Source organism: Dendropsophus ebraccatus, chromosome 1, assembly GCF_027789765.1.
Source record: "Dendropsophus ebraccatus isolate aDenEbr1 chromosome 1, aDenEbr1.pat, whole genome shotgun sequence".
Classification (NCBI taxonomy): Eukaryota; Metazoa; Chordata; class Amphibia; order Anura; family Hylidae; genus Dendropsophus; species Dendropsophus ebraccatus.
In genome coordinates this window covers 85582317-85606550 of record NC_091454.1, presented here as the reverse complement: position 1 = coordinate 85606550, position 24234 = coordinate 85582317, and the positions used below count along the sequence as shown (strand labels likewise).

At 43.9% G+C, this 24234-nt stretch overlaps 1 protein-coding gene across 1 annotated transcript in view; it reads left to right on the top strand.

Annotated features, from left to right (window-relative positions):
- Positions 1-23662, top strand: part of EEA1 (early endosome antigen 1) — a 96008-nt gene extending 72346 nt beyond the window's left edge. The window contains exons 21-30 of the mRNA XM_069974225.1: positions 5559-5660; positions 7176-7361; positions 9305-9487; positions 10713-10898; positions 11047-11178; positions 15669-15854; positions 15999-16237; positions 16979-17099; positions 18138-18236; positions 21477-23662. Of these exons, the coding sequence (XP_069830326.1) occupies positions 5559-5660; positions 7176-7361; positions 9305-9487; positions 10713-10898; positions 11047-11178; positions 15669-15854; positions 15999-16237; positions 16979-17099; positions 18138-18236; positions 21477-21599 (1557 nt within the window). The 3' untranslated portion in view covers positions 21600-23662. The remainder of the gene's footprint in view (positions 1-5558; positions 5661-7175; positions 7362-9304; positions 9488-10712; positions 10899-11046; positions 11179-15668; positions 15855-15998; positions 16238-16978; positions 17100-18137; positions 18237-21476) is intronic.
- The last annotated feature ends 572 nt before the right edge of the window (positions 23663-24234 follow it).

The following is a 24234-nucleotide window of genomic DNA, read 5'->3' as shown; positions in this document are numbered from 1 at the left end:
AATGATGCGATAAATGTCTGAGATTAGCCCAGAGGTAGAGGTGTTACATCTCACTAGCTGCTCAAACGCTGAGGGTTTAGAGACCGTGAGGGAACCCAGGCGAGACATCATGAAATGCCGCATTTGTAGGTATGTCAGCCTTTCGGAAGACGGCAGGTCCGATCTGTCCATGAGTTTGTCAAAAGGTAGCAGGGTCCTAGTAAGTGGGTCAACAATATCTGCAAATTGAAAAAGCTTTTTAGTACCCCATAGTCGTACAGTTTGGGACTGGAGGCCAGGTAAAAAGTCTGGAAAGAGAAGGAAAGAATTAAGAGGGGAGGCTTTAGACAGGAGCCCAAACTTAGCCGAGCAGGACGACCATATGTGCAAGGTAAAGCATATGGGCCCTAGTAGTCGGAGATGGGAAAAGGAGGGAGGCGATAGGTGCCAAAGGAACGAGTTAGGATGGAATGGAGCCAACCACACCTTCTCTATCTCGGTCCATTTTTTGTAGGCTAGATACTTAGACCAGGCTAGGATTTGTCTCAAATGTGTCGCCCAATAGTAATGGAGGATGTTGGGTATGGCTAGCCCCCCCTGGGTTTTACTGCTCATCATCACCGATTTGGGTATTCGATGTCTCCTTGAGGCCCAGATAAATTTAAATATATCTCTTTGGATGGCTCTGAGTTCGGAAAGAGGTACACGCACCGGGAGGGTCTCAAAATAATAAAGCAATTTGGGGAGTATCGTCATTTTCACCGAAGCTACCCTACCCAGCAGGGAGATAAAATGAGCAGACCACTTAGAGAGGAGTGATCGAATTTCCCGAAACAGACTAGGGAAGTTGGCTGAGTAAACGGTAGAGTAGGAGGGTGTCAATCTGATCCCCAGATATCCAAGAGAGGACGGGGTCCACTTAAATTTAAAAACTGTGCGTAGGTGGGTTACCAATGAACTAGGCAAGTTCAGGGGCATAGCTTCGGATTTCGTGGTGGTCACTTTGTAACCTGACAGCGTCCCAAACTTGGTGAGTAAGTCATGAAGAACAGGGAGGGTCGTAACAGGGTCAGACAGGGTGAGAAGAATGTCATCCGCAAAGAGCATAATTTTAGAGTCTTTTCCCCTGATGGAGACTCCATGTATATCAGGACAACCGCGAATGGCCGCCGCCAGGGGCTCGATACATAATACAAACAATAAAGGGGAGAGCGGGCATCCCTGGCGGGTGCCATTCCGAATTGGGAAAGGTGCCGATAGCATATGGGGGAATTTGATAGCTGCCGTGGGCGTAGAGTACAGTGCCTCAACCGCAGTCAGGAAGGGGCCCCAAATACCAAAACACTTGAGAGTCTCAAACAGGAATGGCCAGCCTAAACGATCAAAGGCCTTTTCCGCATCTAGACTAAGAATCAAGGCCCTCCCCGACTGCTGATTGACCGCATCAATAATATCTAATGCTCTTCTCGTATTGTCTCCCCCCTGTCTGCCAGGCACGAACCCCACCTGGTCTTCATTGATGAGGGAGGGCAGCCAGTAACCCAATCTGGTGGCCAGTATCTTCGTGAAAAGTTTAAAGTCTGAATTTAAAAGAGAGATTGGCCTGTAATTTGCACACTCCATGTGGTCCTTTCCTGGTTTGGGGATGAGGGTTATGTATGAATGGGAGAGAGAAGAGGGGATAGGCTCACCCTGCAGAAAAGAGTTGAACAGTGCCAGTAGTCTGGGGGACAATTCCTCCGAAAATGTTTTATAGTAAAGATAGGAAAATCCATCTGGCCCCGGGGCCCGCCCCGACGGGAGGGATTTAAGTACCTCGGCCAGCTCCTCACCTGTAACAGGCGCGTTCAAGTCCTCTATGGCATTGGGTGGCAGGGAGGGTAGCTGGCATCCCGAGAGAAATTCATTAATTCTATCAGCACGGGCCCCAGGGCCAGACGGAAGGGCTGAGGGCAAGGAGTATAGGTTTGTGTAATATTGAGAGAAGAGGGACGCTATATCCGTGGGATGGAATTTCAGCACACCGGTGGAGTCCCGGAGGACCTGGGGAGACCGGGAGGCCGCCCTGTCATTAAGCATATTAGCCAACAACGTGTGGGCTTTGTTGCCCTTCTCAAAGAAGCGCTGTTTGGAGTAAAGGAGGAGCTTCTCTACCTTCATTATTGATAATTCCTTCAGTCGTGCTCTAGCTGCCACCAGTCTCCTCAGTGTCCGAAGGGACGAACGCCGGGCGAGGGATCTCTCTAGGGCTAGTATATCTTGTTTAGCCTCACTAAGAGCCATCTGAGAGTCCCTCTTTTGGCGGGAACTCAGTGCTATACACTGCCCCCTTATTACGGCCTTATGGGCCTCCCATAAGGTGGCCTCGGACTCGACTGATCCTCCATTCTCAAGGAAGTAGGACTGTATAGAGGTTTTGATCGAATCACGGGTGGGGCGAAACTTCAGCAGACTCTCATTCAGGCGCCAATGACAGTGGCGTGTTGGGGTCAGCAGACTTTTCAAAGAAATGATCACCGGCCCGTGATCCGACCAAGAGATTGGGTCAATAGTGGTATTCTGCAGCAGTCTAACAGTAGGGATGTTCCCGAAAAAGTAGTCAATCCTAGAGTGCATGCGGTGTGGGTGTGAATAAAACGTGTATTCCCTCTCCGTGGGGTGATCAAGCCTCCAGAGGTCATATAATTTATGCTTACGAACGAGCTTGCGAAACTCTCTAGAGAGCCTAGCCTGCTCAGGTGGGGCTATTCGGCCAGTGACCGAGTGCCTATCTAGCACATCAGAAAAGGGTAAGTTAAAGTCACCCCCCCCAACTCTGGGGGCTGGGGGATATTTCGCAAGTTTGTTGAGAACCCTCCGGAGAAAGGGAATTTGCGCCCTGTTAGGAGCGTACACGTTACAAAAGAGGAGAGGCTTGCCCTGCAGTGTACCCTCTACTATCACATAGCGGCCACCGGGGTCAGAGAAGGAGGAGGAAATTTGAAAGGGGAAAGAGCGAGAGAAAAGAATAGCAACGCCTGCCGTCTTAGAGCCTTTGGAAGCTGATACGACTATGGGGTATGAGTGGCGTGTGAAGGAAAAAGTAGCGGCACTATCAAAATGCGTTTCCTGCAGGAAAGCCACGTCCGCTCTCACATTACGGAGCTCTCTCAGGGCCAGTCTACGTTTGACGTTAGAATTGAGCCCCTTAACGTTTAAGGAAACCAGCTTAGCCATCAGGGTAACAAAAGAAGTGTGGACCTGCAACAATGTAGCTTACCAAGAGGAGACCACTCACGGACAGATACAGCGCCATGATCACCATCCAGGAGTCACCCGCTCCATCCACTGGACGAACCCTAGAAAAGAAAGGGGGACGGGGAAACAAGGGGAGGGCAGGGGGACGTACACAAACAACACAAAGACACCAAAAATAAACCATAAATTCAAAAAGGTCAAGAGCACATGTCTCAATACCCTGACATGTAAAGTCAGGTAAAGGGGGGCAAACTGTTGTCTGTAAATAGTTGTACCAGTAGTGTCCATCAGCCCGTAGGCTGAACTTCAGTAGCCCCCAGGGGGGGGAAGTAGGAATCACCAACAGATTTAAGCAGGGTAAGTTAAAGAGAGATAACAACATATCAAAAACCAAACCACGCAATTCGAGAATCACCGTGTATCATGGTGATGTGGCCAAGTAACAGCAATGCAAGCAACCACTTCTCCATAGAAGAGCAGAGGGGGGAATAGTTCCCACCAATCCCACTTCACTCTGGAGATAGGGGTGGACCCGACCCAGAAGGAGGGCTCGACTCAGCAGATCTCGGGAGGCGCCTCTTCTGCCGCGTAGCTTGCCATATAGGCGGCGGAGAGGGTGGAGGGGGAGCTATGGTCCATTCCGTAATCTTAGGCATCGGTATGTCGAGTATGTCACAGAAGTGGGATAGGTCTGTCAGGTTACGCAGAATGGCGGACCGACCATTTCTCCTGGCTGAGAGAGCAAAGGGAAAGTTCCATCTATAGGAGGCATCATGGTCCCTCAACACATTCAAAAGAGGTCGTAGGAGGCGCCGCTTCTGGAGAGTGATCCAAGAAAGATCAGGGAATATTTGAAGGGATGCACCATAGAAGTCCAGTTCCCGGAGATTTCGTGCTTTAGCCATGATGGCCTCCTTGACTGTGTGGTCATGCAAACAGCAGATGACATCTCGTGAGACTCCAGTAGTGGGTTTGGGCTTAAGGGCCCTATGCGCCCTATCAAATTTGATCCTATTGGTGGGTGGCTCTCCCAGAATAGAATTGAAAAGGCCTTCAAGAGTGCTTATCAGATCATTATCTTGAGTTGCCTCAGGCAGGCCTCGTATTCTGATATTGTTCCGTCTCCCTCTATTGTCAAGATCTTCTATGTGACGCTGCATGTCATCAAGGGCATGTGACTGGGTGCACACAGTGGAACGTAGTTTGTCAATGTAGTCTCTGGTACAATCATGGTCATCCTCAAGAGAGTGGACGCGCTGAGCAATATGATGCATGTCTTTTCTCACTTCGGCCAGTTCCACTCTAAAGGTCTCCTTCACCTCATCAATTAAAGATTTGAAATCACGTTTGGTGGGGAGTTGAGATAGGAGGTCGTGGACCCCTTGCTGTGAAAGAGTGCCCATGACTGAGGCTTCAGAGTCTGATTCAACTACGGGCCAGTCAGCTCTAGGGGAATCATCAGAGCGGGATGTGCCAGATCCTGATTTAGAGGGTAGGATTTGGCCCCCTTTCTTTGTTTTGTCCCCACGCTGTGCTTTAGGGTTAGATGCCATCATGTATTTTAATATAGGCTGCTGTCTCTTTAAGGGGACAGATTCCTTGTGCTGTCGGCCCTGATGTGGTGGGGACTGTGACGGAGTACAGGGCAGGGGTACCTCTGGGGTACTTACTTCACCTCCTGTAGTGGCGCTCTGCGCTGTCTTGGAGGAGGACGGAGCTGCTGCAGCGTGTGCCTCCACACCGTCTGAGGCACAAGATGGCCGCTTGCCACGTGGCGGGGAGCGCCCGCTCTCACCTCCAGCCAGATAGCGGTCTCCTCTCTCCCCTTCCTCCGGTCGCTGTAATGCAGCAGGGCGGCGGTGCCTCTTGGTCCCTTGCTGCGGCGTCACCGGGCTGTAGGAAGGCGCGGACTGCTGCGTGGAGAGCCGGCTGGATCCGGATGCGGCCGCGCCTCAGGTATGGTACGGGGTGAGAGAAGGCAGGCGGATACCGAGACCCACCGAGGCTGAGGCTGTACCGGGAGTCTTCCTGCACCCCTGCTCCATGTAACGAGGTGAGCCGCTGCGGTGGGGTCGGGTTATGGCCGCTTATGTAGCTGCGTGGTGAGGAGCTCTGGTCTTAGGCTGCTTCCTCCATCGGCGGTTCGCCACGCCCCCTGTGCCACTTTCTATCGCTGCCAGGCACTGGAAGTACATATAGAAATAAAAAGCTACATTTTTTTTTAAGATATATTACAAAGAAATATAACTTTATTGAAGATATCTATAAAAAAAAACATCAGTTTTTGTCTCTTTACTACCCCTTTAATCTTTAATAAAATGTATGTGTTATTATTTTATTAGGAAAAGTCTCGTGATGCATTGAAAGTTAAACTGAAGGCCCAGACAGACTCTACAGCTAAAGAGGTTCAGGAGCTTAAAAATCATCTGTCAGCAAAGGAAGAGGTGAGGCATACATTTCTTAATATGTGGTACAGAAAGCAAGTAAGTATTTTAATTATGGCTTTTTATCAGCTGTCTTTTTATGATTTAGATTTAACAGCTGACTTTTAGAGTATTGCTTTGGGGTCTGTAATGTTTTCCGTCTGGGAAATTTGTTATATCTTTATATTTGTTATAAATCTGTATAATCTTATTATAATGTTTATGCATGTTATATTTTCTTTTATTTGCTACTTGTCTTTATGCATACCTAAAGACTATGGGTTTTGGAAATAATGTCTGATTCTTTAAAAACCAGCAAATTTTTTTTCAAACATAGGGTGATAAGGTGACTATAGAGCTGCCACTACTGTTATTGAGCCCCTGATAGGGCCCAGCTATTTCTCATTTTGCCAGTAATACACACACAGGGAGTTCCTCCCTTAGTTCTCAGTCAGTCACAGCACATAGGGGCGAATTTATCATGTATGGTTTTTGACGTAGAAATGTTGCAAATTTTTGTGCAAAAATTAGCGATCACTACTTGTGTCTACTTGTGTCTGTTCTCAGATTATTTTTAATTGTATGTGTATATGGTCAGTACTACAATTGATTTAAGAAATACTACTTTTTAATTGCTAAAATTGGTGCAAAATGGAGCAAATCCACTCCAGTCCTGTCCACACTTAGGTCTCATTCAAATGCCCACAAAAAGTGCATTCGCGGATCAGCATTTTTTTTTTTTTTTTTTTACACGTCTGCATTTTTTGTCTCCACATTTGTGTGGACATGCGGACCGCAATTGAAGCACATTTCCCCATAGAAATCTATTAGAGCCTCCATGATCCGCAAACTTTCAGCAAAAAATGCTGAACACAACACAACTAGTCCAAAACACTGTACAATTTCTGTGTATCGGCAAAAAAAACAAAAACGGATGCTACGGATGTGCACTATGGATGGATTTTAGCAGATTGCGGATGCCAAAATGCAGACACAAATTTCAGTTAGCAAAAATATACCAACGTGTTAATTTTAATTGGTTAAATGGGACAGCCACTTTAAATCTCGCCTGTGCCATTTTGATAATTTTGGCATGGGGGAAAAAAAGTTCTGCTTTAAATAATATATACTTTCCATATAAAACTATTTTGATAAATTCCCCCCGTTAGTCCTTACTGCTATGCCATGACATAGTACTGAAGAAGTGCACTAGCCTTGAACAGGCCAGTAATTTAAGGTGTTGACATTGCGCGATGACAAGGTTCTTGACAGCTGGATCCTTTGTGATCAGCTCCTCGTCAGGAAAGGGTCACACTACGCATTTAAGAAACGTTGTCATTCTAAGCGTTGTGAAAAGATCTTTACAATTCTAAAACCTTGTTCACACGCCAAAGTTTTTCAGACCACTAAGGATTGTTCTCTCTGAATTAAATTTTTATATTATCGGTTTTGGAGCAACTCTTTTCATGCGCTTACTTAGTGAGTAGAACAGGTGAGTATTGGCACTATTTTACAGTTTTAATTCTTTTTTTCTAGGAATCGAGCAAGTTGAAGACTGAGATACAATCCCTAAATGACAAGCTGCAGAGTTCTATAAAAGAAAAAGAAAAACTTCAACAAGAACTTCAGTCCCAGCTGAAAAAGATCCAGACTACTTCTGATGAAGATAAGAAAAAACTCCAAAAGGATATGCAAGATCTCAGTGCACAGTTAAAGGAGAAGGTATCTATTGTATAGTTCTGCTCCCTGCATTAAAGGAGAAGTCCCACAAACACTAAAATCGGCAAGTGGGCGGGGGCGAGAAAATAAGCTCACCCCACCTGATGCCTCTTGGCGTCGTTTCGGGGTCCCCTGCTAGCTGAGTGATTGCTCAGACAATCAGTGCCTGCCCCAGTCACTCACTGGCTTAGCGGGCAAAAGCCTGGCTGGGACATTGCTGCTGGAAATGCTGGGTATGTGTCTGCTGCTGAACGGGACCTGGTAGCAGCACAACAGAGGCACAAAGAAAGGTAAGTTTTACTTGTTTATTATTTTCTCACTGCCTGCCGATTTTAGTGTTCGTGGTACTTCATCTTAAGGGTACAAACCCACTTGACGTATTTGCTGCGTGAATCAGTCTTAAAAATAAGCAGGCAAAACGCAGGTTGGCTTTATACAATTGTTCTGTGTTAAAATACGCAATTGCGTATTTTTGAAGCGTGAAGCTACATGGGTTTTTCGCACAGGTTGTTAACAACTGATGCTTTGCTAACAACAAGCTTCAAAAATACGCAATTGCGTATTTTAACGCAGAACAATTGTATAAAGCCAACCTGCGTTTTGCCTGCTTATTTTTAAGACTGATTCACGCAGCAAATACGTCAAGTGGGTTTGTACCCTAAGGGTGCAAACCCACACACCGTATATGCAGCGTATTTACTACTGCAAAACGCAGCAAATACGCAGCAGATTAGATCTAAATAACTGAACACAGCATTAAATCTTCACCATCACATCTGCTGCGTTTTTGCTGCGTATACGGTGTGTGGGTTTATACCCTAAAAGTAAGAGCTCTTCAGTTTTAATATACCTTTGGTCCACTCAGTGTTAATGTGCAATGCGACTATATCTGGTAAGGCATAATATCATTACATTCTTGTTGTTAATCTGCCCAAGATCTTCTTGTAAAATGTTGTTGAATATTAATTGGTAAAATGTTTGCTTTTTAAACTAAAATAGCATTCATCCCTAAGGCTATATTCACACACAGTTTTTACATATCTTGACAGATGTTATGCACCATAGTATGTGCAGAAAAGCGCATTAACATAGCTGAAAACTGAATGCTGAACAGGATCCTTTTCCCAGGACCCCAGTAATTCTTATAATCAAATACTGTGCCTGTAATTTGCCATACTTGGGACCCTCTACATAGGGTTCTTTTATGCTCTGTTCATATCTGCATCATAGATTCTCTTTATAAGGGAAGCCACATTGCAGTGCTAAATCCATCATTGCATTGAAAGGATATCTGGTGCATAATGGACCTCATACACTTCTAATAAAAGTCCATTAGGCTCTGTCAAGGTTTCCTTTATTTTGACTTAAAGGAGAATTCCAGTGGGGAATTTTTTTTTTTTTTTAAATAAACTGGAGTCAGAAAATGGCAGAGATTTTTTGTTTACTTCTTATAAAAAATCTTGCAGTTCTTGTTGGCTGCTTTATGTCCGGCAGGACATACAGCAGCCGATACAGCAGGACATACAGCAGCCGATAAGTACTGGAAGACTTTAGAGTTTTTAATAGAAGTAAATTACAAATCTCTGGTATTTTCTGGCACCAGTTGATTTGATACAAACATTTTTTGCTTGAGTACCCCGTTTAAAGAATTTTGCATTATTATTCCTGTCAGATCTGACTGAATGTTCAATAGAGTGTGTATGAACATAGCCTAATTTAGAATATATTACTTAATACCAGATCAGAACCCAGAACTCATGATCTAGCTTCTAGAAAGGGTTCCCAAGCAGGGGACCACCTCTCTTATGTCCATATACTCCATCTGGGCATAGAGTTAGGGGTTTTCTTCTTGATAGAACCATTTAATCTTCCCCACTCTTTACATCCTAAGTATAAATATACTAAGTAAGGTTCCCTTTCTGAGTTCTTAAAATATTTCATTTCAGGTACAGCAAGAAGAAAAACTACAGCAACAACTGACAGTATTGACTGGGGAACTGACATCTGAGAAAGGAAAACTGGCTGATGTGCAGAAAGCCCATGAAGGCCTCCAGGAAAAACTGGGGAACCTCCAGTCAGATATGTATGGAAAAGAGTCTGAAGTTTCTTCTCTTCGACAGGATCTCAAAGTATGTCTGCAAATGTTTTATTTCTGTTCTTGGTAATTAGCTTTTGTATGTTACGTGTTTTCAGGTCTGTAAGTTTGTCACTTCACTTTGGTCAGTGCTGAAATAAGATTGCTAAAAAGCCAGAAGTAAACTCTATTTTCCTTTTTTCCACCACTACTTGTGGCAAAAAAATGAGAAAATAATCTTTGTAGAAAGAACATTTTGGAATAAAACTGATTAGATATCTGTGGTTCAGGCTGAAGGCTGCCTGATTTAAAATGCTACTTCGTGCATTCATCTATACTATATAATGCTGGGGTTGCATGGAAAATAATAAACAACCCATAATCACCTAACACGCTGCTCTATGTTTCCACTGCTGAACGCTCTGGCTGCTATTTCTGAAACAGACTCATCACTGCAGTGATTGCCTGCTCCGCCAATCAGTGGCCTCCGTGATGTCCCATTTCAGTCAGTGACTGGCTGAGTGAGCTGCAACTGCCAAGACAAGTCCATCCCAAAAAAGAGCATACAGCAGGGGACATAGCAAAAAAGAATAATGTCTGGAGTATCCCTTTTAAATCAATCTCACTGTTTGACATATTGGGACATTCTGACTTGATACCCATTTGGCGTCTCCCTATTGCCAGAATGGGTTGTCTCTGCACAGATTTTTGTTTCTCTGAAGAACATTTGTGCATTTAATAGTTTGCCCATTTGTTGTAATGAGTTCCACATAAGGCATCGCTATATTCTATGGCATTTTTTTCAGTAAAATTGGACACTGCTGCATTCCACCATCAAACAGACTCATTTCTAACAATGTTACCAACTACCTAATTATTACAAACATATAGGTGATGCTATCATAACAGGGAAAATCACGGCTTAGAAGCTGCCAGACCTTCTGTCACCCACTTTACCCCTAGTTAATTGTAATTCTGCCTTGAGTTGAAGAACAGGATAATCTGACTGACAAACTTGTCTGCCACATTCCAGTACTAATAAACCATGTAAATGTATGTGTCCTAGGTTCTCATATACTGCATAGGAGCATCTGCTGAGTACATTATGTTAAATTTGAGTATAATGAAGTCTTTCACTTTCGGGAATGTTATGTACCAGTTGATGATAATCTCCTTGTCTGATGCCTAAAAAAACAACCAGCAGTCTATAAGGTTATCAGTGATCTGCTGAGTTTGCTAATGTATTGTACATGCCAATAATGTGTAGTAATGTGTTTTAGTCTTTAGAGGAGAAGCTAATCTTATCCCAAGAAGAACTGAAGTCTAATAGGAATGAAATAAGTAGCCAGACGAAACAGATCAAGGAACTAACCGCAGTAAAGACTACACTGGAGCAGGAAATATCAACAAAGACAAACCAGCTAAAGGAGCATGGGCAAAATCTTCAGGAGTTGCAAAAGCAAAAGGTAAATCGATATATCATATGTAAATATATATGTCTGTGTGTATATAAATAGATATAATGTAATGTAAAACGGCTGTCTATGAACCAACAAGAATCAGATGAATTGCTTGCTGAAATTTCCTAACAAACATGCTATGTTTTCTTTAAAGGCTGTCGTAGACAAAGAATTGAATGATGAAAAGTTGAAAGTGAATAATCTGACTGCCCTCAAAGTTAAGTTAGAAGAAGAACTCACAAAAAAGAAAGAAGAGCTAAAAAACGTCAGAGAAGAATTTCAAAAGGTATCTTATAAATAAGTAGTCGATTTGGTGGAGCATGGGGAAATAGGACAGTACTGGACAGTCATACAGTTTATACAATAGATGTTTCTACATGACAAATGTAAAAAGGAAAAATATATTTTATATTGATGTGAATCAGTTGGTGATTAAAACACCAGCTACAGGGAAGCAGAAATGAGCAAGGTAATGAAAGTGGCTAGTTATTAAAACACATGAGATAGGAGAAAGGCCCCCCTTTTAAGAGCTTACAGTTGGCTATAGGGAAATCTGCATTTTCTTGTACCCCAGCCAGTATCTGAGCTTTTACCAATAATGTATTTAACATTATGCATTCACCAAAATGCAGAGTAATGCCACGAGAAGGAGATATATAACTTGATTGGTTTGTATGTGGGCATAGAACTATAGTTGTGCCCAATGTAAAGTTAAGTGATGTAGACTTCTATAAAGAAATGAGTAATCTAGACACACTAATGATTTGGGACTGAGAGGCCCACACAATGGGTGCAGCACAGGGAAAAAAACAGGACCTAAACATAGAGTTAAATATGAAAGCAAAGGGCGTTGGTGGAGGGAAAAGCAAGAGTGGTTGGTAGATGGAAATGGTAGAATAGAAATATATGACGGGCAAGAGGCAGGTGTATATTTGGATCAATGGGCACAAGCAAAACCACGTCTGCACACAATGTCCAGTAGCTGCACAATGTCATTGAGATTGTGATAAGCACCTACCCCTTCCAGGTCTTCCACCCTGCATTTTAAATTTAATTTTAAAATGACTTTTAAACTTGCAGCACCGTGCCATACGGAAGTATCTTTGCCATAACTTTGCACCACCCCTCCGTCTCTCCTCCCAACCCTCTTCATCATTAGGAATGGCACTGAAACATTTCTCCATGCTGAACATTGCACAGGTGTCTTAACGATCCAGCCCATGTGCCGGGCTGACACAGGTGGGAAATAGGAGACAATCTGCCTGGAGCATTCCTAATGATGAGAAGGGACAGAGAGGGTGTGCCAGCCTAATGCATACACAATCTAGGCCACGCCCGTTGGGCACAGGGCTGCAATTTTAAAAGTAGTTTTTTAGGACAATAACTGCATCACCTGCCGAACAGACCCCAGGACTGATATTGAATTAAAAGCCGCTATCCAAAGGTACAAGTGGTTTGGGGGGGGGGGGGGGTCAGATTGGGGGTACAGAGTCTCTTTAATGTACAGAAAAGTGTGGTCAACCACATTTTTGTGTATGTAAAAAAAGAAAATCCATTTTAATCAGTGTGTGTTTTTATTCCTCTTTTTATAATGTAAGTCAATGGGAAATGGATTCTGCAGTATGGCATACAACAGCATACATTTTCACCATACTTTTTTCCCCTTTTATTGTATACATTAAACTGACAGAAAATCACAGTGTGAACCCAGCCTTCCGAGACTTGGATTCACAGTGAGCGCTGGGGAGTAGAAGGCTTCAGCCGTTCTGCTCCTCGCAGGGGCGTAGCTAAAGGCTGATGGGCCCTGGTGCAAAATTTTAGCATGGGGCCCCCCATCTCACCCGATCAGGCAAAGTCCTATCTAACGTTATATCCAATTACTCTAATGTGCCACCATGTTCTAATGCCCTGTCACTGCCTCCACCTCATGTACTGCACTACTGCCCCCTATAATTAATGGACTGTACTGTGTCATTGTCTAATCATTGTATTCCAATCTTTGACTCTACAGCTGAAAAACTACAACTCTCATCATGAACTGCCAGTTGGAAACGATGGGGGTTGTAGTGCTGCAACCTGAAGAGCCACATACTGCAAAACTACAACTCCCATTATAAACTGTCAGCAGGGCATGATGAAGTTTGAACTTCTGCAACCTGGAGAAGTCACCTGATATCACTTGCAGTCCTATGTAACACCACAGATAACAGTGATATCCCTCTGAGTACAGATAATGTAGTAGTCATCTGCAGTCCTATGTAACACCACAGATAACGCAGTGATATCTCTGAGTACAGATAATGTAGTAGATGTCACCTGCAGTCCTATGTAACACCACAGATAACACAGTGATATCTCTGAGTACAGATCATGTAGTAGATGTCCCCTGCAGTCCTATGTAACACCACAGATAACACAGTGATATCTCTGAGTACAGATAATGTAGTAGCTGTCACCTGCAGTCCTATGTAACACCACAGATAACACTGATATCTCTGAGTACAGATAATGTAGTAGATGTCCCCTGCAGTCCTATGTAACACCACAGATAACACAGTGATATCTCTAAGTACAGATAATGTAGTAGATGTCACCTGCAGTCCTATGTAACACCACAGATAACACAGTGATATCTCTGAGTACAGATAATGTAGTAGTCATCTGCAGTCCTATGTAACACCACAGATAACGCAGTGATATCTCTGAGTACAGATAATGTAGATGTCACCTGCAGTCCTATGTAACACCACAGATAATGTAGATGCAGCACAAGCTGGAGCTCAACGCGGTAAAGATACGGCCATAGGACATAGCTTGGGCCGCGAAGGCAGATGTCTGGAGGAGGGGGCGCTGGTACTTGCTGTCATCTGATTAGGTAAGAGGCCCAATCAGATGACAGCATGTGCCAGCGGGCGCAGCGGGACAGATTAGCGCAGTGCTTCCCAACCTTTTCCACCTCGGGGCACTCCTACTAAATGATGTTCTACAAAATAAGAAAACCGTCATACAGTGACTCACCGGTGATGTCTTCTTTGATCTGAGGCGTCACTTTCCCTTTTCCTCTTCATCCGGCCCAGTCCTCCAAGATGATTCCTTCCAGATACGTTTCATCCCCTTAGAACCTGCGAGACAAACAATTTAGGCTCCGCACATTTCTAGCACCTTCCTTCCCTTCCTCCCTCCTGTAGGCTCCCATAGTAACTGCGCTGTGTGGTGTTATGTGCAGTAAAGTGAGTAGGAATGTGGGATGCCCCCTGTATGTAGGATCCCCTGCTGTGCCCCCATGAGCTAATAATGGCCCCAGAGGTGCCCCATACAATAATAATGCCCCCAGAGGTGCCCTCATGAGCTAATAATGCCCCCAGAGGTGCCCCCATGGACTAATAATGCCCCCAGGGGTGCCCCCATGAACTAATAATGCCCCCAGAGGTGCCCCCATCAACTAATAATGCCCCCAGAGGTGCCCCCATGAGCTAATAATGCCCCCAGAGGTGCCCCCATGAGCTAATAATGCCCCCAGAGGTGGCCCCCATGAACTAATAATGCCCCCAGAGGTGCCCCCATGAACTAATAATGCCTCCAGAGGTGCCCCCATGAACTAATAATGCCCCCAGAGTTGCCCCCTATGAACTAATAACGCCCCCAGAGGTGCCCCCATGAGCTAATAGTGCCCCCATAGGTGCCCCCATGAACTAATAATGCCCCCAGAGGTGCCCCCATGAGCTAATAGTGCCCCCAGAGGTGCCCCCATGAACTAATAATGCCCCCAGAGGTGCCCCCATGAGCTAATAATGCCCCCAGAGGTGGCCCCATGAACTAATAACGCCCCCAGGGTTGCCCCCATGAACTAATAATGCCCCCAGGGTTGCCCCCATGAACTAATAATGCCCCCAGAGGTGCCCCCATACAATAATAATGCCCCCAGAGGTGCCCCCATATACTAATAATGCCCCCAGAGGTGCCCCCATACAATAATGATGCCCCCAGAGGTGCCCCCAAGAACTAATAATGCCCCCAGAGGTGCCCCCATACAATAATAATGCCCCCAGAGGTGCCCTCAAGAACTAATAATGCCCCCAGAGGTGCCCCCATACAATAATAATGCCCCCAGAGGTGCCCTCAAGAACTAATAATGCCCCCAGAGGTGCCCCTAAAAAAACAAACATCCTACTCACCTAATCCGCACTGTGCAGGCAGCAGCTCTTCCTCCTCTTCGGGCTCCATCTTGCGAGCCGCAGGGACGGGACTTCCGGCAGGCGTGATGACGTCACATGATCACGCCTGCCGGAGAGGTCACGGCCCAGCCTCCCATAGGCTGCTGGTATGAAGTGCCGGCAGCCTATGGGAGAGAATACAGGAGGAGGACGCTGACAGGTCCTTCTCCTGTATTCTGATCGCTTTAATGTTCCGCCCGCTCACTGTGCGGGCGGAACATCAAAGCGATCTGTGCAGCCCGAGAAGCTGCGCGGCCGCAGCTTCTCGGGATGCTTAAAGTGACAGTGTCACAAGTGGCAAGGGGGGTAGTGCGGGCCCCCCTAGCGTAGGGGCCAGGTCGCCATGGCGACCCCGGCGACCTGGCTCCTCGGACAAAACCATCAACAGTGTATTGTCTTTGTAATCACAATGACAAGAAAATGTCCTGCATGGTTCTTAGTAAAATCTTTAAGGCTTTATTTATGCTTTACAATTCAATCCACCGAGGACACACAAACAAAACAATATTGTCCTTGCAAATTGGTTTGTCTTTGTTATATACTTTCTCTGATTTCCTACCAGAAAACAAGCAGTCTAGAAGAGGCAAAACAACTGCTAATTCAACAGAAGCTGGACCTGCAGGGTAAGATGGAAAGCTCAGTGGCAGCCCTAAAGCAGGAGAAGGGCCAGCAGCAGTCTCTGAAAGACGAACTGAAAAAAAGGGAAGAAGAATGGAAGAAACAGCATACAGACCTAAAAGAGAAACTGGTAAATAATAGTTTTATATAGGCACTATTGCTTGAGAATCAACAATAATGGTTCTATAAATTAAAATTTTCTAAATATACATTTTTTTGTAGGATGAAAATATGAAAATTCATCTGCATTTCTCTTTTATGTCTTTTTGATCAGATGGCAGAAGGAAAAGAAAGAGAGGAGCAAAAGAAGAAACATGAAGAGAATGAGTCTAAGCTCACCATGCAGATCACAGCTTTAAATGAAAACCTGGCAACCCTGAAAAAGGAATGGCAGAGCAGTCAGAGGAGGGTGGGGGAGCTGGAAAAGCAGACAGATGATTTGCGAGGAGAGATTGCAGTGCTGGAAGCAACAGTCCAAAATAACCAGGAGGACAGGCGGGCACTACTGGAAAGGTAGGTTCCATAAGCTGTTTATCTTCAGATTTTTCATTGACTGTGTTACCGTCCAGCATGCACTTATGAAGTTTTCTCTTGGCGTGTAGCCACTTCTTTAAGCAGACTGGTGCAACTCAATATGACAAAAAAAAAAACTTGACCGCTTGTAGACTGCAGCACAAAGCTCATGTCAGGATGATCCTCTGTGGAATCTAAACCCTTAAAGGAAATCAATTGCAGAGCTTGCGGTATCGGCGGGGGGGGGGGGGGGTCCTTTAATCTTGTATGGATGCTGGCGTGATCTCTGGGCCAGACATGCACAGTACACCAGTCTCTGAACCATGCGTTGTTTCAGGTACTTCCTAGCAATGGCATTTGCATCCATACAAGATTACAGAACAGTTGCCCAATGTAATGCTGCAAGCTCTGCAGTTGTAATCAGGCTTAGACAGGCTTGGTTACAGTTGAAATCTCCCGCCAGCCATTACTACTTGGCCCAATGACTTTTCCCAATGACTAGATAAAGGTAGTTTGCATGCGGCACAGGAAATTGTAAAAGTTAATTTTTGGGGACTAGGAGGAGAGCTGGTAGTGAGTATGTGGCGATTCCCTTTTAAGTTCTTGGGTACAAATATAAGTTACCAAGGGTGCTTTTGCTGTAAGCGTACTGACATTTTCACACATTGTTGGCCTCCATATGGCTTATGATTCTTATTGCCAAACACTCTTAGTGGGTTTTTTTCTGTTCTTTTCTTTCAGGTATCTCAAGAGTGAAGGAGAAATTGAAAAGCTACAAGCCAAAGTAGTTGAGCTACGGAAAAAAGTAGATGAGACCACTTATGCCATGGAGGAGCTTGGCAGAGAAAACCAGTCACTACAGGTAATGGGGCAGTATATTTGTATTTCAACATGTTTTTCTTTATGCTCTAACTAGAGTCCTAGTAGTTTAAAGTAGGCCAGAACAGCTAATCACATTGCAGTTCACTGCCAATCTGTTATGTTTGTCTGATCTTTTGTTCTCCAAAAGGTAAGTGATTGTCAGAGGTGTCTGACAATGAGGAGTTTTGTCAGGGTACTGAAACTCATGACAATCACCTATTGGTGCCTACACTAAACAGTGAACAAAATTTGTATGTTATTGAAGCTCAGCTTCCATTTAAGTGAATAGGAGCTGACCATCAGTTACAGGTTGTCACCGCTAGTGCGGGTGCCAAACAGCCAATCAACGCAGGTGCCAGGCACCCTGTGATCAGTGGATATCTCATCAGTCCATTTCATCAGCTTTCCTGTGGATAGCTCATAAGTCCATTTTGCCCGGAAAACCCCTTCAATCCTGTCTTCCTATTAAAATAGCCAATCCTATTGTCCGTGTTTTAAAGGGGTACTCCAGCCCGGGGGTATTTTTGAGTTATGGACAGCGGCGGTCACCTACCCAGTTCCCCAGGTCCCGGATCGCGCCGCCCCGTACACCCGTCCCGCGGACACTTCCTAGTGTGAGCTGCCACGTGAGACGTGATGTCTCAAGGCAGCTCAACCATTCAGCGGACTCCGCTACGGCCGCTGAATGGCTGAGCTGCCTTGAGACATCACATTACATGCGGCAGCTCACACCACAAGCGGCCACGGTACAGGTGTACGGAGCGGCGCAATCTGGGACCCGGCGCTGGAACCGGGGAGGTAAGTGACCGTCGCCGTCTATAACCACCCCCATAACCCCTGGCTATAACTCAAAAATACCCCTGGGCTGGAGTATCCCTTTAAGGGAGAGTCAGGAAAAACAAATGTTTAATTTATGTGGCTGGTATAATGCCTGAAATAAAAATGTACTTTGTTTAGTAGGACCTCTTTACCAGTTTGTATGATAAATTGCATAAAGGAAGCCATTTTCCTAAATTTACTGTATGTTATTTTTGCATAGATCAAACATAGTCAAGCACTAAATAGAAAGTGGACTGAAGACCATGAAGTACAAAACTGCATGGAGTGTGGCAAAGGATTTTCAGTAACAATACGAAGGGTAAGCCAATAAATGTATTTATATAGACGGGGAATTGAAGAAGAATTCTACCCACCCCCCTGAAAAATAAAACCTATTCACTTATAGAGGAATCAGTAGTGGCTTCCCTTCTGTACAGTTTATAACTGGTCTGGCTGCTGTCAGTGCCCCTACCCCCTGATATCATCTAGCTGATTCCTGCTTCTACTTCTTGTCTGAATTCTTGTCAGTGCCTACAACTCCCAGCATACCTCACTGCACTGTCCCTCTCCTTCCCACCTCAGTCACCACCCACTCTCCGCTCTCTCTCCCAAGTTGGGATTACCTCCCTACATCTGTGGCCCTCCCCCATCTTGTTTGCAGCCTGCACAGTAATTGACCCTTTCCTGACTGTGACCTGCTGACAAGGAAAGCCCCAAAACAATCCACCATGGTAGAAAACACACAATGTGATTTTATTTCTGTAAATCTGTGTACAACGATCATTGTCTACTAAAACTGAATTTGCATATAAATTAGAGCTGGATATATAATACGACTACCATGGGTGTTGTAGTGATGCAAACAGAAGAGCCATTGCTTGTAGTTTTGCAAACTGTGACTCCCAAGTTTGCATAAGTACAACCACCATCATATCCTGATTATAAGGTATGATGATGGTGGTGGTAGTACTAGAAGCATTTCTTTAAGCTGAAATTCCACTACTAGCAATACAAGCATCTTAGTCGGCTAATAGTTTATAATAGAAGTTGTTGTTTTGCTAGTAGTGGACGAAATACATCTACCACCACCATCATCACGCCTTGTAAATCACATATGATGGGGGTTGTAGTTATGCAAACTTATTGTACAATTTTCATAACTGCAACCCCTATAATAGCCTGATTATAAGGCGTGATCATTGTGGTAATAATAGTCGTATTTCTTCAAGATCGAATTCCACAACAAGCAAAACTACAAATCCTTGTTAAGATTAGTAGACTAAGATGCTTGGCATTGTAGTTTTGCTAGTTGTGGAATTCCATCTTGAAGTAATACGACTACTACCACAATCATCATGCCTTATAACCTGCTTATGATAGGGGTTGTAGTTATGTAAACTTATTGTTAAATTTTCATAACTGCAACTCCATCATATATATATTATGTAATGTAATATAATATTATGAATATTATGAATATTAGGCATTATGAATATTATGCATATTAGGCATCATGATTGTGGTAGTAATCCCATTTCTTCAAGATGGAATTCCACAGAACTACAACTGTTCTGTATATGATTAATGTTCTATATACTATACAGTATATAGCACACTAATCATATACAGATCTGAGGTCTTCTACTGAAGAGAGGTCTGTGACATGTCACCTCACTCCTGTGACTCGTCCTTCCTCTCCTGCTCCTACCTTATCATAATTGCAGCCCTGCACAGCAGCCACCAAACAGACCGCACCCCCCGGGACCTACAGCATCCCCGGGACAGGCGGAAGAGACACACTTCAGCCGACACTTCAGGTGAAGAGGCTCACAACAGGCTGAGGGAGGGGAGCAATTGAGAGCAGTGTGTGCTGTGAGGAGGTGCCGCGTCTCTGCAAACATGATGATATCTTGGCAGGCATAGGAAAAACAAGTGAGTTGTGACAAGGAAGTCACAAGTCACTCATTCTCCCTCAGTCTGCTCACGACTAAAATGTCGTCATGTTTGCGGGGACGCACACAGCAAAGCAGCCGCCTCTGGGACATTCAGTGTGCGGGTTCGGGAGGGAGCCTCACAGGGAAAGAGCCTCACAGGTCAGCTGGCGGGGGGAGGCGGGGCTACAGCCACCCTGTCTTAGAGGCAATGGATAGTTGGGCCATTACGTCACGGCCCCAGGGGAAAGTGGGCGGGGATCTTCTTACACGCCCCCAAGTTCAGACCCGGCCTACAGAGAAAACATCACATGCATACTTCACGGCCCCAAGATGGCGCCCGTGATGTGACGACAACACTTTAGGAAGGACTACAATACTTCCTGCAGTAGTAAGTGCAGGAAAAAAAACCCTATATGTGCAGAACCTGTGATTAGTGTCTATTAGTCATTTGTATAACTTCTGTGGGGCAATACAGTACTTTAATATAAGTTTTGGCCGGAATACCCCTTTAAGTAATATTATAGATGTAGCAAAGATAAAGTGACACCCCCTGCCTGGGGGTGATCCTGATCATGAGGAAGGTGGGGAGATAAAAAGTAGAGTCATCACAGACCTAGGACACAGATGCTCCTGGCCACACCACTTTGACTCGCCTACTACAGATTAAGACCACATTCAGACAACGTATAATTTGATAAAACAACGTCCGTTGTTGCAGGTTTGCAACATTGACCGTTATTAAATCACCATGGTCGATCAATTTACTTACTATGGAATCCCTGCCGCAGTGTATACACTCTGTATACACTGTCGCCGGGATTTCATGGCGCCGCACAGAAAACTGACATTGGTTTTGTGACATTTAGTACTGAATAGCGGCTACAGGAAACTGACAGTGCAGACAATGTAAAGTGCTGCTCCGGGCTTAAAAGATAATTTTTTGCTCTAACTAAGACACCAGGACCATTTTAAGACATGACCGGTAAGGATTTGCTCTCGTCAAATGGACCGTACCAATGGTGCACATATTTTTTATGTGTGTCTGGAAATCTCCCAGCCATACAATAAAAATATGCATAGACCCCATTACCTAATTGCGGCAAAAAAAAAAAAAAAAAAAAAATAGTCCATTTGGTTTCCATTTAGGATCTTGCACATTTTTATTTTTTATTTATTTTTTAAACCTGGGCATCTATGTATGACACATTGTGCTAAGAGGCATGTGTCATAACTATATGTAAGTAAGTTACCCCAGTGTAAACTGCCATGGGACACTGCAAAATTCAGTATAAAAAGAGGCTTGCATACAGTGATAAAGCAAACTGTACATTGACTATGGGTTATAATGTGTTCAAATAGTCATTTTAGACTTTATATTGTCACTGAACACATCACAAGTTATTTTATTGTAGAGGATGACTAATTTCATCATAATAAACCATATAAACTACAAAACAGTTTGAAAATAAAGCATTACTAATAGTTGTTGTCTTGTTTCATTGTAATGTGCCACAGAATGGACTTTTTTATTATTATATATAACAGAAACAATTGCTCGTATAGTCTCATGTTTGCCATGCTAATCCCAGAATATTTTTTAATAACATATTTTTTTTTCTTTTCAGCACCACTGTAGACATTGTGGAAATATCTTCTGTGCAGAATGTTCCTCAAAGAATGCCTTAACTCCCTCCTCCAAAAAACCAGTCCGTGTTTGTAATACATGTTTTAGTGATTTGCAAGGATAGTAACTGATCTGTAGACAGGTCTCTGCAAATTACATGTAGTATTTTTGTTATTGCACTTCATAAAGCACTCAAAGTACTTATTCCTTTGGATGAAGATTGTAAAATTTAAAAACACAAAAATTACCCTTTCATTTGTATTATTGCTACAAAGTGAAATTATTGTATTTTTCATGAGACACAAACTGGGGAAAGCATCCTGCGCCACACATCTTGGGTTGTTTTTTTTCTCCGTCTGCTGCCATTTTTGTGCTGTCAGCTGCCTGTAAATATTCGCCTAACAGAAATGTAACAATGTATTTTTTTATACATAATTTGACAGTAAACCAAGAAAACACTTAAGTCTGAAATTTAGTTTTGCTGCCTGGGAGAAAGACTGTAATTCTGTGGAAGGATCTATTTTTTTTCCCAGTACTGATTTACCTTACTAGGTGTTTCTGACTCTGCATGCACACTCTCACTGTATACCTATGAGTGCTTAGGAAATTAGGAACAAGGGTTCTCTTGTCATTTGTACATCTAGATATGTGGACTGGATGAGTTATGTAATGCAGACTCTCCAGTGTTCCTTTTACAGTTACTTGCAGTGTCTTTGATGAATAATGAATACACAGTATTTCTGACTTGTACTTTGTCATACATACTTTGTTCATTTGGGTGATATTTTCAGTGACCTTGCCTCCCATATCAGCTTTGATAAGGACTGGGAAATAAGACTTTCATCAGGAATACTGCAGGGCTAGCTGCAGGTTCTGTCCTTGCAAGATCATGCAATATCCAGATATCCTACAGGTGACAGGCTTGTGTTTTTTTAAGGCAGATAAGGTCATTGTGAGGAATTGAAGAGGAGAATCTGTAGTTTGTGAATATGATGTTTAATATGGTGACATTGTGATTGAATGATAAGTAAAATGGTTTGATTGTATTCAGGTGGAACTAATGTGGATGTTACCATTGTAATGGTTGTAAGGAATTTTATTTTTACAGGGTTTACAGTGCATTTGATAGATCTGTTGATCACTCCCATTGACTAGGTCAGTGTTTTTTTTTGTTTGTATTTTTAAGCTAGGAAGAATAGTGTAGCAGACTATGCTAATTTGCCAGTCAGTGGTAACTAAACATGATGGAGTGCAACTCTGACCAGTGTGAATAGAGCTTAAAGTGTCACTGTCCTTTATAACTTTCAAAATCTATCAGGCTGTAAAACAAAGCTATACTGATCAGAAATCCAGGTCCAGTCTTCTGAAGGCAGCCTTTTAGTCTTGTGCTGGTTGAAAAAAGAAACTAAATACATGAAGTCCCGGCCTGTGCTGAGAGTGACGTCTCAATGCATCTGTCAAACAAAATGACTTCTCTCTGAGCGCTCAGATGACCCGGGAAACACAGGACTTCCTGTTTTCTCACTCTTAGAAATAAAAGAATCAGAACTCAGGAAGTGCTGACTTTTCCATGACAATTAAAAAAAAAATAATGAATGTAACGTTCAAATTTCCTTTATATTACATCTACTGTTGATTTATATTTTGAAAGCTATAACAGTGACATTGACACTTTTTAAAGGAGAAGTCCCACGGAAGTACAAAAACCACAGGCAGGCTGGTGTGGCAGAAAAATAATAAAAAAACTGAACTCAACCATCTTCGTGCCTCCAATGCACCGCTCCTGGGTCCCGTTCACAGCAGCCAGCTGTCATTTTCAAGTACCCGGCTTCCCCAGCTGAAATTTCCATGCCCGGCTGAGCGATCGCCATCTCAGCAAGTCAATGACTGTGGCGGTGTCCTGCCCCAGTTATTAATTGGCTGGGCGGGCAATCACTCGGCCAGGTACATGATGTTACAGCTAGCAGACCTGCAAGTCATCGGCTGATCTGAACGGCACCTGGAAGTGGCGAATCGAAGGCACAAGGAGTTCAGTTCTTTATTATTTTCTGCCCCCACCAGCCTGCCTTCAGTTTATGTACTTCTAGCTTCAAGGAAGTAACATCATTCTAGAAATAGGTGCACAGGCTTTCTATTATTGTAAATAAAGCTGTATCCACTTGGGCCCCGTTCCCACTGAGCAAAACTAGCGGAATTCCGCGGTGGGATTATCCGCCGCGGAATGCCGTTAGCCTCCCGCTCATAATGGGAGTCTATGGGAGGCGCGCGCTCCTGCCCTGTCCGCGCTGAAGAATGAACATGTTCATTCTTCAGCGCGGACAGAGCAGGAGCGTGTGCCTCCCATAGACTCCCATTATGAGCGGGAGGCTAACGGCATTCCGCGGCGGACAATTCCGCTAGTTTTGCTCAGTGGGAACGGGGCCTTAGGGTGGTTTTATTACATTTACATTATATTTTATTTGCATCCACAAGAAAAAAAATGATATGGACCTACTCCTCTCAGCTTAGAAGCGGTTACAGTTGTATCCAGTGTAGTCTGTGCTCTGAATTAAACAACCGGCAATGCAGACACACCAGCCTCACACACAATGGGGGGGAGATATTAAAAAACTAGATTTAAAAAAAATCTAATAGTTAAACTTTGTTGCTCATAGCAATCAGTCAAAACTCAGCATTCCTTTTAAGAGAATGGGTTTTGAGGTTTGTTTTTTTTTAGAATGGTTTTTAAGTTTTAATTATCTTCCTGCATTTTTATAAAA